The sequence below is a fragment of the Colletes gigas genome, unplaced genomic scaffold, assembly GCF_013123115.1.
Source record: "Colletes gigas isolate AHSC1104 unplaced genomic scaffold, ASM1312311v1 Colletes_gigas_Sc00007, whole genome shotgun sequence".
NCBI lineage: Eukaryota > Metazoa > Arthropoda > Insecta > Hymenoptera > Colletidae > Colletes > Colletes gigas.
Window position 1 is genome coordinate 3,093,119 of NW_025106636.1, and position 16,620 is coordinate 3,109,738.

Consider the following 16,620-nt stretch of genomic DNA (forward strand, 5'->3'; position numbering starts at 1 on the left):
GCGGATTCTGCGGGACTTTCTTCTTAATTACGATTACTTTTTACTGGAAATCTCTCCATTTCCCCACCCCTCCCCCCCTCGTTCGAGTTCGATCAAACTGGTTTTTAAAAGTGGACCCCTCCGTGAAAGCTTGAACCGACTGGTATGAAATGACGCGAAGAAATATATCGAGCGATCGAACTCTCGATTAAGGGGCTACTGCTTGGAAACTGTCGCAGATATATCGTTAATCATTTTTGACTAAACTAGCTTCGTAGATCGATAGTGTTGCGATTCAAAAGAAATTATAAGGCGCTGCAATTAAAGGTGTTTCCCGCTTTTTTACAATATGGCGGAGGGATTAGATCGTTGAATACGCGTCCTTGCGAGATTTCTTTTTCTTTCTATCATTTGCAAGTTGTGTAAATACCTGGCCTAATTGATCTAACGTTTAAATGCAAGGGGAAAGAGTTATTTTTTCGACGAATACATACACAATAGATAGATACGTTAGTTTAAAACGACTCGTAACACATATCTGATAGTTCTAACAGGCCACGTAACCGGTAGCCTTCTCGGAAAAACGAGATTAAACATAACGTATCTATTTATCGAACAGAATCTCTGAATAAAATATCGCGTAATCGTCTTGTAACCTTTTCTTATCAATTACGTCGAAATTCCCCGTAGCCATTCGATTCTTTCCGAAAGAATTAAACGAATTTTTTTAGTCGTTGGAATAATTATTACTATGAATTCAAATTATTTCAATATCTATGGTATTGTAATTTTTTGTTAACAACTCGACGGATTTTTATTTTCATTAACGTGGCAGTGACTTCGAATTCAAAAGCGGGGAGTGAAAGCGAAGACGTTTAAGGAATAAGCGTGACGCTTGAGAGTAGTTTTAGCGCAAGGATTCTCTCCAGATCTCCTCTAGCGTTGCATCAAGTCAATTAAATGACGCAAGAACCGCCGCCGCATCTTTCGTCATATTTCTCACACTAATTTACCATCTATCCTCCTTTCGACGCTGCAATTACAACAAAAACAATCGCATCCGTGCCCGCGACACTGCGATCTAATTTGAATGCAATCGTACGCCCTGAAGGAACAAGGACGCGTTTCAAAATAGCGCGGGAAATCCTGTTCCCCGATTGGCCCGTCCCTCCGCCAGCTTCGACCAATCGCGTCGGTACGGGAAAAACAACCCTTTGCTAAAGAACGTCTTCCTTGTACAAGAGAATATTCGTCGATAGATCAAAATTTAATCCAGGAAGTAAGATAAGCGAAGAATTTATCTCACAATTTATAGATAACTAATGTAAGCATCAAAGCGATGATCGTTGACATTAATGTAACGTTTCAATCTTATAGCTAACGAAGAAATTTCATTCCGTTAATAGAGTCTATCTCTTATTGCAGCGTATAAACTAAAAGAATGTCAACTTTTTCGTTGTTAAAAAATATTATTTCCGGCTTTTATCTGTTTGACAATCACGCACACACGCCAAAGGTAACCACAACACCGAATGACGAGCACGATAGAAATTTCTGGATCGTGATCGTAGTGTTGATAAACATTACTGTTTGCGGAAAGCTGTGATAAGGTTACATCTGCCACACGTCGCGAAAAAAATGAAATTACTCGTTAGCTATAACATTTATAAATAGGATAAAGGTGAATTATTTTTTATTCACAGTTCGATGTTCCATAGTTTCGCTTCCACCTATAACTAAAGTAAACATACGCGTACCTCCGTTGATCGTGCAACTTTTCTACACAAAATCTTTTAGTGCAACGCGTTCATGATATTTAGACGAATAACATTTAGTGGTAGTGTATACGTACAGTTGCCACTGCATCTTTAAAAAGAAAAAAAATGTTGATTGGGCTATCGTTTTGTCCCGCACTGTAGGTGGTCGGACGATAGGAACGAGCGGACCAGGACCGAGAGACTCGTAGCAGCATGGCGGCGGAGTGGGGATAGTCCGGTTCCGCGCGTCTCGTAAAACGAACGGCCAGCAGTCCGTAGCGACGCGTCTCGGGCGCAGGTCGCTATTATGGTTCATGTGGGATTTGGTGGTGATCGGCTCTGTGCCGTGGTGCATTATGGTTTCGCGATTCTATGTCTGCTGTTTGTTCTTGTGCCGCGCCCCGTCACCTGCCAGGAGACACTCACCAATCGGATGCGCGTGATCAGCGATGATCTGGACCGGCAGCTGAACGGAATTATGGCCTCGCAGGCTCTCAACTATTCGGTGGTGGACACCTCCGCGGTGGACTACAAAGCCAGCACGAAGTTCTATCCCAAGGGCATGGGCCAGCTGTACAACGTGACCAACGCGTTCATCGACTTCGTGCAGAGCAAGCAAGCGTATCCGGAGGGTGAGTCTCGAGGCTGTTCGCCTCTGTACGCCGTGTGCACGGCATCGCTCGGTTCTTGGTTAGGGTTAGGGACAGGTTTTTCGCGGCCTTGGTTACGCCCTGCGCACTCGAAAATGGCCGGTCGCTTGTTGGTAAACAGATCGTTGTCAAAAAAACGAAGGAACACGTTTGAGAAGTATCGTTTACGCGATGGACGAATTCTAGCTCGGAATCGACGTCGAGGACACATTTACTCGGTATCCTTGTCGTCGCGAGGTACATATATACTTTCGAACGCGTTGTCGGGGATTTTTCTGTATTTTTTCTCACTTGCACCCAGCGCTCTGCGCGCGGGACCACATTACGCGCGAGCAGCGAAGTAGAATCTTGGAAACGGGATCGTGTCCCGAAAGGAAGTTTCATTCATTTTCGTTTGACTCTGACGATCGTACCGGTCGGATAACCTTAACATTCGGAATGAAACGGTAAAATTCGTTGACCGAAAGATCCGTGTACTCGGTTTTATCTAGTGAAAGCTGTTATCGGGTCTTCGTTGAACAAAAGTAAGGTTATCCTTCGTGCGAAAATAAATTGTGAAAGATTTGTGAACGTTTGATAATTAGAAGGAAACGTACAGGCGCGAAGAAGCCATTAAAAAGTTTGTCGATTAGGTGCACGCATTGTCCACGTATTATATTTTCAAGATCGATCATCTCCGAGACCTAACCCCCAAAAAAAACAGTTATTCTTCATTTTTAACTAATTTTTGGATGAGGAATCGCCGGGTATAGTACTAATTGCAATATATGATGAAAATGACAGATGAAAAATGTCAGATCTGTTATCCATGATATCCAAATTAGAAAATTTCGATATATGAAAATAATAAAGTGTTAAGTGAATTCTGGGGCCCCGTGTTACGTAATATCGTCGAATTTTCAAAAATTATTCAGCTCGTATCGTATTGGTGGCTCGAGTGAAAATATCGTTGAAGAAATTTCACGCGTATCGCTGTATTTTCATAGCAGCAGCACATTAACGAATTCCCACGCGAAACGGTTCATTAAAAAACGCGATAACATGCTGAACTATCCAGATCAATGACCCTTTCATTAACGTAGGAGCAGGGCCCGTTGCATCTATATCAATTCTAGCAGGAAGTTGATAGCGAGTGTTCGTCATCGTCTAACTGTTAGGCTCTGCCAGAACACGGCGTCTACCATCGTATACTCACACCCAAGCCTTCTATCCGTTCTTCTGCAACACTTTTTCCCCTCCTTGGTAACCGTCCTTCCGATTCGGAAGAGGATCGACAATGAAAGGAGGTGTCGATGATCTGTTTATTTACGGCTGACAGCAGTAGCTCTCAATCGACGTTTCCCTCGGCACTTTAAGGTAGAACAGCTTGAATTACTCTTGGAACCGCTTGGATAGAAAGCAGTTCCGAACCGGAAATCCAGGTTGAATTCACATTTAAGGAGCTATATTCATTTCTGACGTGCTTTTTCAAGGCGATCAGATCGATACAGTCGTTCGCGGTAAAAATACCAAGACTTTTTTTTTTTATTCAAGAATAAATGTAATCACGAAGAAAATTATGTATAATGAAATTTAAATTGGTATGTTTATATTCCTTCCTTTAACAACATATTTTTATTCATATAGGGTGTTCGGCCAATCCTGGGAAAAATTTTAATAAGACGAAAATCAAGAATATGTGAAATTTTTCGAAAAAATTAAAAAATTTCAAATCGTTCTGAAAAAATTTGTTTTAGATGCGGGGGGCAATTACAAACATTTTTGGTGAATAGACATACCCCCGAATTCCTACCCACTTTCTAGAAAAAAATTCGAGAAGGTGTGAAATTTTTCGAAAAAATTAAAAAATTTCAAATCGTTCCAGAAAAATTATTTTCGGTTGCGGGGGTCAATTACAATCGTTTTTGGTGGATAAACATACCCGCGAATTCCTGCGCATTTTCGAGAAAAAAATTCAAAACTGGCGGAACTTTAAACGTTAATAACTTTTTAACAAAGCCTCCATCAATAAATTAATATTCTTGATTTTCGCCTTATTTTGGTACCTAGAATCTGGCGTTAAAATTTTTCCCAGGGTTGTTTGAACACCCTGTATATTTAATTATAAAATAGTTTTAATAACACCGTGCATGGCATTTGTTGCAATTGTTTTTGTTTCTCTTTGTATAATCGATGCAGTCGCGAGGTTAACAACATGGCTAACAGTAAAAATTTAATTCGTAGGCAACCGATGACGTAGCTTTTATCATTTTGGTGCGGACAGATGGATCGGGAGTTTCATTGGCCTCGCAGAAATGCCTCTATTACTTCCGCGCCAAGAACAATTGCGTCTTATTACCAGTTATTGTTTCATGAGGCTGGCGAGTGTTGCTTTGGTTCGTTTCTTCGTTTTTTATCGCCTCGTAGCGTCTTTGTTCCTTTTCACAAGTCAGAGAATCTATTGGCTTGGAAGATATGAAATATTCTAAAGTTTCAGTATTTTTTTTTTTATTCGAAGTTTTGTACAAAAAGTTTCCAGCAAGAGCAAAATATAATAACAGCAGAATGAAATGGTCAACACTAGAAAATTACACGTAGTTAAGATAAGATTGATAGGATTAAGTGAATGTTTCCTTGTACTCGGGAACAATGGTATTTTTTTTATATTTTGCAACTATCGTAAAGATTACGAAATTCTGAGAGAATCGTGATGGTCGAATGATAACGAACATCATAACGTGGAATTCTTTATTGAGAAGTGTAATTCAAATTTTAAAGGGGTTTCGTGTGATATCGTTCTCGTTTTAACGTGGTTTCGAGTTCTTTAGATTCGAAGATTATGGATTTGCGCGTTTCCATGACGCGACGACCCGTTTTCGCGCCGCGGACTCCAACAAGTTGACCTATTTTTATATTAAGGATTCTAAGAGATGTTTGATCCACTTTTACTGTCGGAGATTTTTTTACACTTGATCCATATTTCTTTATAAGTATGTCGAGTAGTACTCGATTCGAATCAACAACTAAATTAGACCTCCGACAAAATGGCGATACATTTCCATTGTAAACGTTACAAAGAAACTGGAGTTTATGTACAAAAAACTTCAACGATATCTAATAATATTGAGTCGAGGATCCAGACTAATCTTTGTATTAAAAACTCTCGTATTCGATCTCCCTGTACAAGAATTTTTACCGTAGAAATTTTATGTTCGGGATTCTGTGAAAACTGTAGTGTAATTTCTAATGAAATTTGGATTCGTTAGCGTACAACTCATTCTTACACTAGAAATTCCAATGAATCTCAAATACTCTCGCTAGAATAGAAGTAGGGATGACCCAGTCATTCATGTGGAATGATTCAGCGGATATAATAGGGACATCGTATTTAGATATTGATTACGTTGGGTTAATGACGTTTATTCTTTAGAAATATCTCCTAATAAATTACGATGTATACCCGTTTCTGGTTGCAACGTCATTTACCCACCGTAATCAATAGTTAATTACTATGAGTGCTTAAAGTATTCATACTCCAGCGAGTATTTTCAGTCAGAACATTGTATATTCTCACTCGTTGATCAATTTTCATGGTACAAACGATTTTCACATATTTCTGGAACTATCTAAAATAATTTGAGAGAAAAAAATATATTAATATTTGCGTTTCTCATAAAAATAAAAATATTCTAAAGCTGGACAAATTCGGCGAAATTGAAAAGTTTCAAATCACTTTGGAAAAATTATTTTCGCTTCCAGGGGTCAATTACAATCATTTTTGGTCAACAGACATACCCCCGAAATCCTACCCACTTTCGAGAAAAAAATTCGAGAAGGTGTGAAATTTTTCGACAAAATTAAAAAATTTCAAATCGTTCCGGAAAAATTATTTTCGTTTGCAGGGGTCAATTACAATCATTTTTGGTCAACAGACATACCCCCGAAATCCTATTCACTTTCGAGAAAAAAATTCGAGAAGGTGTGACACTTTTCGACAAAATTAAAAAATTTCAAATCGTTCCGGAAAAATTATTTTCGCTTCCAGGGGTCAATTACAATAATTTTTGGTCAACAGACATACCTCCGAAATCCTATCCACTTTCGAGAAAAAAATTCGAGAAGGTGTGAAATTTTTCGACAAAATTAAAAAATTTCAAATCGTTCCGGAAAAATTATTTTCGTTTACGGGGGTCAATTACAATCATTTTTGGTCAATAGACATACCTCCGAAATCCTACCCACTTTCTAGAAAAAAATTCGAGAAGGTGTGAAATTTTTCGACAAAATTAAAAAATTTCAAATCGTTCCGGAAAAATTATTTTCGTTTGCGGGGGTCAATTACAATTATTTTTGGTGAATAGACATACCCCCGAAATCCTGTGCATTTTCGAGAAAAAAATTCATCACGAACGGAACTTTAAACGTTAATAACTTTTTAACGAAGCCTCAATCAACAAATTGGTATTCTTGATTTTTCGTCTTATTTTGGTTCTCTAGAATCTCCCATTAAAATTTTTTGAGTTCTATAACATATTTAAAAATCATCGAAATCGATGGGGAATCCCCTGTTCTAAATAAATGCTAATTGTTTGCAATAGGGGTCTTCCCCACCGATTTCGATGATTTTCAACTATGCTATAGAACTATTGTGTATGTTACAGGACACGTAACAGATTGAAAAAAAATTTTTTTAATTCTCTGCCTCCTCGTGATAACGACCACTCACGAACAGATTCTGTTTTCCGATTCGAGACGCGATGGCGTCGATTGTTCCGACAGCCTCGAAGGAGCTCGGATGGATCGTAATCTAGCGACGTCCGACACAGAAGCCAGGAAACATTTAGTAGAATTCCATGGTGAATGGTCGTGGAAGGGGGGGAGGGGAGTTGGTTCCATTTGTGCGCTTTGCACGGCATCGAATTCAATTCCGTCCGCCGTCTGGCTCATTAACGTCTCTCTTTGTCACCGCGACTTCGCTTCGTTACTTTCGGCGCAACTCCATCCTTTCTGGCTGCACTTTGGTACAGGACAGGTCCTACGATTCCATCGTCGCCCCGTCGTAATCCACGCGACAAAACGATGGTCCGGCTTCTCCGTGGTCCTAGCTCTATTCGATTGTCACCCACGTTCCGCCAGGGTTCGCTGCACTCGCGTCAGAATCGCCTCGACGATGTTGAAATTCGAAAAGATCTCTCGTTTCGCGCGGCACGTAAAATATAAACAAAGTTCCCGACAAAATCTTGTTCTCTGGCCAAAAATTACCATTTTCCAGACCACCGTGAAGTGGTAGAACGCGTTGATCTTAATATCTTAGACTTCGGAGTTACCCTAGCTCCGCCATCTTGAAATTTGACACGGAGAACTTACGACAAGTCAGACTCATTTTACGAGCATCGTAGATATCGATGAATTGTGGTCGAATAAACCATGCACTTTTAAATTACACGTTCGCTGTACAAGAAGGAATAAACCAAGAGGGAGTTTATTTATGCACACGTACATCCTTGCGTTGAATATTTACATTTCGACACGGTTGGTACTAAATCTTATCTGTTTTCACAGATACACCGGCGAAGACTAAAATAAAATTGACCAAAAAACATTTTACGTAAGCCTGCTTAAACGATTAAGTCATGGCAAATGTTCGAATTATAATCGTTATATTCGTCGTTTGGCGATGAACTTTCAACCAATTTTTTCGTAACGTTCGAACGAAATTCCTCTGTAATTAATAGACGGTGCAAAAACTGCCGGAAAAATCGTTTTGCAAAAAGTCACGGCGCCCGTATTATCGTTGCTCTAATGAAAACACCATCGATCCGTTCTATTCTCGTTTTACTGCACCCCCGATCGACACCCCATATCGAGTGCATTCGTGTGCGCGCAATAAACAATAAATAAACGTGACACTTGGCGTATGTGCCGTGTGTCGCGATAAAGGTCCGTCAAAATAGAACTTGATGTCGAGCACCGGGATAAAATATTGGTTTCTGATCGTCGAAACGGGATCGCGAACCATGTTAACTCGGTTTTACTTTTCAAATTTAACGAGATAAAAAATATTTCCTTCGCCGATAATAAATTAAATGGTATTTTATTTCGATGTTTACGAAAATTCGAAAGTACGGTAATTTTTTATTCGCGGAAAAATGGCTAGAGAATTCCGAGCGTGAGAATGAACGTGGCGGGTCGGTTTCGCGATAAAAATATCAGGAAATTTTGTTGCGAAAGAAAGATGGCGTCCATCTTCTTCGCCCGCGAAGCCATGTGTCTCGATGTGTACGACATGTGTCTCGCAGGTGCATACAAGCCTAGTGCATGGACGACAGTCCGCACACGTGTGTCTTCGATGCGCTTCCCCCTCTTAGCGATCCACCCGACTGCAGTCTGTGCAATCTCCGCTGGAAATCCGGGGTTCAACGCGCCTCTTGATCAACCATTAAACGATCACCCCGAACACTGTGTATCGCGTTTGCCGCCATTTTTCAAACTCCCGAACATCGAGTTCTATTCAAAAATTTTTAATTGAATATCGCTATCAGCTCGATTCGAAAATCTTTGAATATGTATTACGTCCTTTAAGGTATAATCTTTCCACGAGCAACAAATTCTTTTGCGAGAGGGGTGGTGATTGTAACAGAGGGTGTCATTGATAGTGTCACGACCTGTTCGTGACAAAAAACAACAGTGGCCATTTTGATTGGATTTAGAAGCCTTTGGAGGCCCAAACATAGGAAGGATGTGGTAAACCTTTCCATACGACATCCTTCATCCGTTGAGAGTTTAGTCACGGAATTCTTCGTGCTTGATGACTAATGGACGCTTTGAAAATGACTCGTGTTCCAGCATTTCATTACTCTTTTTTAGAACGGTTGATGTTCTTAGCAAATATTATCAGTTGATCTTGCTACAGCTACAAGCTGAAAAATGAGAAATTTGGACTTTCCATCAACACCGTTCTTAATAAATAAGTTATAAAAATTCGAACGCTTTGAATTTACCTTTTTCCAGTGCTCGATGCAAACAAAACACGAAACGCGGTGCGTCACTCTCGAAATGACCCTAAACGTGACTCACGCGGAGGAAAACAGCACTCAGTCCGCAAACGTACACTCGAATCGTTACTTTTCTGATCCCCTTTGCACCCGGTATCACGCACACCCACGCACTACGCTCCCATTGTGTCTGGTACGCGACTGACTCACGTATTCTCACATTCGTTTAATAAGCAGCGTGTAAAGTTTCTGACCGCGACAGATGTGCGATGGTGCACGAGAGTACAGTTAGGCGGACTCTCTTCATTAAGACCATTGTCTTTATTGCCGGTAGTTTTCTTTAGACACTTATTCATTTGCTCGTCCGTTCGCTACAGTCGCGTCGACGAGAGAGTAGTCTCGGTGGGAGGAGTTCCACGAAAAAGCAACGCCCCGTCCACATGTAGCGACGCGTCAACATTTCAGGGCAATGTTTCCAAAGCCAGAGTTTTGATCATAAAAAAAAATAATAATCTAACGATTCGTCGACGAAACATTTTCTCATCCCGTTTTATTCTTTTCTTCTCGCGATTTTTCGACGACGTCTCGCGGAGTCCTGCGGAACTCAGGACGAGGAACGCGTCAGCCATTGTTTCCGGCTTATCATTTACGACGCTCTCGCGTTCTTCTTCGCCCTTTTTCACCCCGCCGTGGTAACCCTTCGCTCGCGTTTTTTTCTTTCCCAGTCTACGACCCGGCAGCGTCTGCCCGTCGTCTTTCCCCCTCCCCCTTCCTCCCTCACCGTATGAAAAATAGAAATTCCGGTGAATGCACCGGGACACAGAGGCGTCCAGAGAGGAACGTTTGTCGCCGTTGAGCCACGTTTTTTATATCCAGCCATAAATTCGACGCATCGCTCGGAGGGAAGCTCGAAACGACGTTCCGCGTTAAAACGGGGCGAGAAAAAATTGCAAGCGAGACAATAAACGGCGAAATCCGCCGATCGCTTCGAGATTATTCCGCGGACGTTTTCAGAACAGTTCTCGGAATCCGTATACTACAGGTTTCACGGAGGAAATGGATTTTCATCCGAGAACAACAGAATCCTCCGAGACTCAAATTTCAATAAATTTTTGGCAACGAATTTATAGTCTAATATTATAAGACTTATTATATTAGACAGGATTAGTATACGAAACTACAATTCATAAAAGAATTAAAAAATTAAACGTATGAAATGCAATTTGAAGTAATAAAATTGTTAAAAGAGTTTTGTAGTGTTTTCGAATTTTTTTAAAATTATTGCCAAGGGAATCTTGCCTTTTGATACGGTCTCGTATGTTACGATTAACGGGTCGTCGAATTTTTAACTGGACTGTACACGCCGGTTAAATTACCATAGAGATTCGACCATAAAGAAGAGGCGTCCTCCGTCCCTTTCCTTCGTTCCGGCGCGACTTTGGCGTAGAGGAAGAGCCTCGAGGACGATCTCTTTGAAAGGAGAGAAGGGCTGTCGATTATTTCAGCACGCACGGATGTAGAACCGGCAAACAGAGAAAAGGGAGACGAGCGTGAAGGCGTGCGCGTCGAGCTTTTCTTTCACTCAGGGTTCAAGTTTGTTTGAAGAACCTTGGATTCTTGGATCGCGCGAACGCCACCGCTTTTCATACGACGCTTTTCGTGGACATTTTGTTTCACCGAGTGTAAACTGTCGTGCTGCATTGAACGACCGTCTCCTTTACGGATTTAATAACTCAAGGTGAACGCGTTTTATGCGCGCGGAACTCGCGTGCACGGTAGTCCTCGGTTATATGAAATCGTTTCACCCCGGCTGAATGAAACTTGAATCGTCCTTGTATTCTTGCGATATTCAACGTTCCAAGAGAAGTTAATTTGTACAAGCCAATACGCTTGATAAGACCTCTGATAACCCTTTGCTTTTAATTCCTTTATGAACTGTAATTTTGTATACGGATGCTTTCATTCCGTTTCTTTCTAACTCTCCCCGGAAGTATTGAGTTCAAATCAGATCTTTGAGGTAGCCGCGACAGACAAGTGTCTTCTTGCGGCACTTGTGACACGTGGATTGCAGCGTCATTAAAGGTTACCGTACATTACGTAGATTAATAATTTCTACGGTGAATCGTAAACGGCCGAATTCATCGGCGTGAAAAATGTTTTGAAAAGACTGCGTGCTTTAATCTGCAGGGGTGTTTAGCCGAGCATCCCCTTGGCTCATCCTCTTTGCCCTTTCTTCCGCGCGCAAAGCGGAACTCTATGTACCGGAAGACTCGAAGAGGTTCCCTTTTCAAAGCGGAAAAGCTACGAATTGTTTCAGCATGCGCGAACGTGCCTGGTAAATAGGGAAAGAAATATTTGTGCGGCTGCACACGGGGACACGTCCATTCCCCCGTTGACGTGCTAGTTTTATTCTAAACAAAAACCCCGAACGGACTGTAAAATATTTAGTGGACGCTAAAGTATTATTTTTTTAATTTTTCAATTTACGAGTCACATGTGGTGTTCAATTTAAGAATCAATAGTTCGAGAATATCGTCTTTCGTTCTTCAGTGACTCCAAAGGGGGGATAGAAGTGTTCAATTTACGAATCACATGTGGTGTTCATTTTAAGAATCATTAGTTTGAGAATATCGTCTTTCGTTCTTCACTGGCTCCAAAGGGGGGATAGAAGTGTTCAATTTACGAATCACATGTGGTGTTCATTTTAAGAATCATTAATGCGAGAACATCGTCTTTCATGCTTCACTGGTTTCAAGGGGAGGATAGAAGTGTTCAATTTACGAATCACATGTGGTGTTCAATTTAAGAATCATTACTGTGACAATATCGTCTTTCATGCTTCACTGGCTTCAAGGAGAGGATAGAAGTGTTCAATTTACGAATCACATGTGGTGTTCAAGTTACGAATCACATGTGGTGTTCATTTTAAGAATCATTAGCGCGAGAATATCGTCTTTAGTTTTTCACTGGCTCCAAAGGGGGGATAGAAGAGCTCAATTTACGAATCACACGTGGTATCCATTTTAAGAATCATTACTGTGACAATGTCGTCTTTCGTTCTTCACTGGCTCCAAAGGGGGATAGAAGTGTTCAATTTGCGAATCACGTGTGGTGTTCATTTTGAGAATCATCCCCGTAACCGAATTCCATGGTAAAAATTTGCAGAAGTTTGATGAAAAATCGTCTGATTTCGACGTATTGAGTTGCATCGTTATCTCCGTGGTTTCCTCGGGTGTTCATTGTACGAATAACGACCTCCAATACTTATCTTCATGCGAGGACACGGCGTATCCCTTCGTCTACTACGGGGGTACGTATTAATTTCCTGCTATTGTGCCCGTGAAGTGTATGCAGCAGGATAGACGGGACGTGAATGCGAATCGTCGTGAATAAGTGAAAGGACGGATCCCTGAGTAGTCCGCCGTCTGACAAGAGCATAATGGAAATAAATAAGTGTCATCCAGCCCTTTGGTCGCGAACAGTATCTTCGCGTTTGCTGAAAGCGAGCTCCGTTCCGCGTTGCTTCGTTCCTTTTCTGGTAGTATGGAATTTTGAACCGTAATTTGGGACATTTTAAAAATGTTTCCACGGCCCTTAATATGAAAATTTATGGTCAGACTGTACGTATCGGAGACGGGCAGAATTAACAAACGCAACGATTCCCGGCGATGTTTCCACGCTTACAAATCGAACGCGACGAGAATATTAACCTCTCGATGTCGAGCAGGGGTTTAAATTAGAAGAGGTTAAAGCATAATTAAGTATGTTTGTACGCGGTTATTGTACGACCTTGTCCGAATTTAAGCATCTGTGTCAGCTATTTATAACGGGAGTACATTATAATTAGTCTACCAATTGACATTTACCTGCACAGTGGTAGCAAGATTCTCGTAGATCTGAAATAGGAATCGAAAAGTTTCCAAAAATAACTATCAATTACCGTCGTAACAAACGTTTTTTCACCGAAACAGTTACGAAGAATCGAATTGACGTTATGACTGTCCATGAATGGAGCAGGCTCCAATCGATATCGATTATCGATTATCAATTACGGTTCTGTATCGTTCTTATACCTCTGGCGATTAGTTCACCAGCAATCGTTGACTTTTATCCGCCAATGTATATTTACCTGTATACCGTATCAAATATGATATTATTCGGATCAAGTTAAGGCTTTTCATAACTGGTTTGCAATTTCCGCAACCTGAAACGATAATAATAGGAAGGATTCGACTTTCGTTTCGTTTCGTTTCGCAAATGAAGCGGCAATTGGTTTTTGCGATCGTTGGACCGATTCGGGGCGTATCGCGAGCGTACAGACGTAGAAAAAACGAATATCACGGACTTGGCTACTCCTACGCTCGTCGATTCCAATTAGACCGGAGTTAATTCTGCATACCGATCGACCGCAAGCAACGGGATAATCATTTAATGCGAAATTTATCGGTGCTCGATAACGCTCCATAAACTTCGCGATAGGGACATTCTCGTTTGACGTAGTGAGGAATTGTATCCAACAATGTAAACAATAGACCTGCGATCGCTTCCACGGGGAGACAACGATCGATGAATGCACCGGAGCTAATGGTGCAACGGAGCCTGATAGAAATGCACTCGAATACAATCGTTGCTTTTCGCCGAAACTGGGGGAGTAAAGAAATCCAAAAAACGCGTCGAGAAAACGAAAAAAAAAAACGATTTCTCTAACAGAATCAAGGGATACAATTTTCACGTTCAAGAAACACCCTGTTTAATATTAAAATTCTCAGAATTATTTTCTGATTTTCTTATAATTCAAGCTATTTAACATTGAACCTTTCAAATTTGTACGCATTCGATCGCGTTACCGATTATTTAAATTTTCAAACATTTAAACTAATTCTCAGATTTGCAAATATTCCAGATGTTTAATATTAACATTCTCAGACTGTTTAATAATTTTGAGGGTGGTAGAAACAAAAAAACGATTTCTCTAGCAGCAGGGATACAATTTTCACATTTAAGAAACACTCTGTTTAATATTAAAATTCTCAGAATTATTTTCTGATTTTCTTATAATTCAAACTATTTAACATTGAACCTTTCAAATTTGTACGCATTCGATCTCGTTACCGATTATTTAAATTTTCGAACATTTAAACTAATTTTCAGATTTGCAAATATTCCAGCTGTTTGATATTAACATTCTCAGACTGTTTAATAATTTTGAGGGTGGTAGAAACAAAAATAAACGATTTCTCTAGCAGCAGGGATACAATTTTCACATTTAAGAAACACTCTGTCTAGTATGAAAATTCTCAGACTGTTTAATAATTTTGAGGTTGTTAGAAACGAAAATTTCAAGGATCGTTTGATCGCCGGATAAATGGAACGTTACAAATTACGAAATTGTTTGCAACGTCGAACGTTCGCGTGTAATCCCGCGTAACGATCCACTCGAGCGTTGCGTCAGAAACAAGATCGTCTTCTGCAAACGTGGCTCTTAATCCACGCGCATCGTTGCAAACCGGAAATCGACCGAGCACGGAGGTCGAGGTTTTCTCGTGTTACAAAGCCACGGTTACACTGGACGGTGGTTATTTCATAATGCGTGGAGTCAGGTGCCCGTGGACTGCAAGGAAAATTTGTTTTTTTTTTTTTCGATTAGCCGTGCAAGACGTAACTACGGTCGCCTAAAGCAGTTTCTATTTAACGACACGATCGTTGCGTTCGAGGTTGAAAACTAATTCGACATCGTTTATCTATATCTTATTGAATTAATTAGATCACCGATAGGCTTGTTCTCTGCTCTGAAATACTTTGTTCCGTCGAAGAGGGAAAAGATATTGCACCTGGTGGTTTGGTAACTTTTGTCGATGGAACTTTCGAATCGTGCAATTAATAAATATAAAAATGTCGGGAAACTTGAAGGGTAACGTAGGTCAAAGGATTCGAGTCGGAAGAAAGCCCTTTGAATAATTAAAGAAGGGCATTACAGTCAGGTGAGCGCTCGTTGCATCGGTGCACCGGTGCAACGGTACAACAGACTCGCTATCGTCCAGGGTTTCGATCGATTTCCCGGAGTCATTGACCTCCAGCACGATTATGTTAATAATATCTTATCGCTCTGACGTTCGCGGTCTTTTAACAGATATGGTCATACACGTGAAATCCATCTTACTTAAAATTTCTTCCAGTATCGTCCGGATTTAACGAATTTCTACGGTTCTCGTCGAATGCATCGCGCTCAGCTTTAAATTCAAGTTGACTCGAAACCTCTCGTAACACGATTTCGATAAAACACCGTGAAAAAATAGCGACGGTTTCTCCATATAGCATTACTTGACTTTAGATTGATAAAAATTGCACATACTTTTGTTAAAACTCTGTTGAAACGATAGGACTTAAGACTTGTTCGATACTATCGATACGTGTATATTTAGTATATCGATGTTTGCGTAGGTATCGATCTTAATGTACGATCCGTGTTCAAACGATTTGAAACCTTGGTCAAACAAGTAACTGCTGTTGCGACTTGGTGGATGAAAGGAATTGTAGGTTTCGAAGATATTGAATTCTTTGTTTGCCTTAATTTTAATTCGTGAACTTTTAAAATCAATTAAAAATCTCCGTGTTCGTTCCTTTCCCTCAGAATGTTCAGGTCGAGGAATACGTCTGCGAGTATTCCGGGGAGAACCGTTGCAAGAACACTTTACTGGGCTTCCCCTCCGTGTCAAACGCGCATATAAAAGCGCTAACGACGATCTTTCTGCTCGCTATTATCACCGACTATCGCTAACTAGCTCCGTCCCTCGGTTCGTGGAACGTGATTGACGATGGCCTCCGTTTCTGATTGGCCCGTCCACTGCCGTTACTCGAATTTCGTCGGGCAGAATTGGCTTTCGAAGTTCCTTTGATCCTGCAAATGACTAATTTCTTTCCTTAATTACGCTCGAGTCCTACAATTTCGACGAAAGACAGACGCGATGAAAGCTCGTCGATGTTGACGAAGGGTAGAGGTAATCCTTGGAATTCGAAAAAACTGTTATAAGATACGAAATATGTTAATAAACATTAGAACAGTTCGATGGAAATCATATTGAGCACGAGTTTGGCGAAGAATCCCCGTAAAAATATGAAGCTCATGGCCACCTACAAAAAAGTATTAATCTACATTTCCGTACAGCGTCAAATAAATTTATTAAAAATCGAAAACGGACTTTTAAGAAAAATTTTTTTGGCAAAATTAAAAAATTTCAAATCGTCCTGGAAAAAATATTT

At 40.6% G+C, this 16,620-nt stretch overlaps 1 protein-coding gene across 8 annotated transcripts in view; it reads left to right on the plus strand.

Annotated features, from left to right (window-relative positions):
- Positions 1 to 2,024: 2,024 nt before the first annotated feature.
- The window catches only part of LOC122396226 (prominin-like protein), a 30,973-nt gene continuing 16,377 nt past the window's right edge, over positions 2,025 to 16,620 (plus strand). For all 8 annotated transcript variants that reach the window (XR_006259025.1, XM_043394424.1, XM_043394421.1 and 5 more), the window contains exon 1: positions 2,025 to 2,368. Coding sequence is in view for 7 of the 8 variants with exons in the window: in XM_043394424.1 (XP_043250359.1) it covers positions 2,044 to 2,368 (325 nt within the window). In the remaining variant the exon portion in view is untranslated. The remainder of the gene's footprint in view (positions 2,369 to 16,620) is intronic.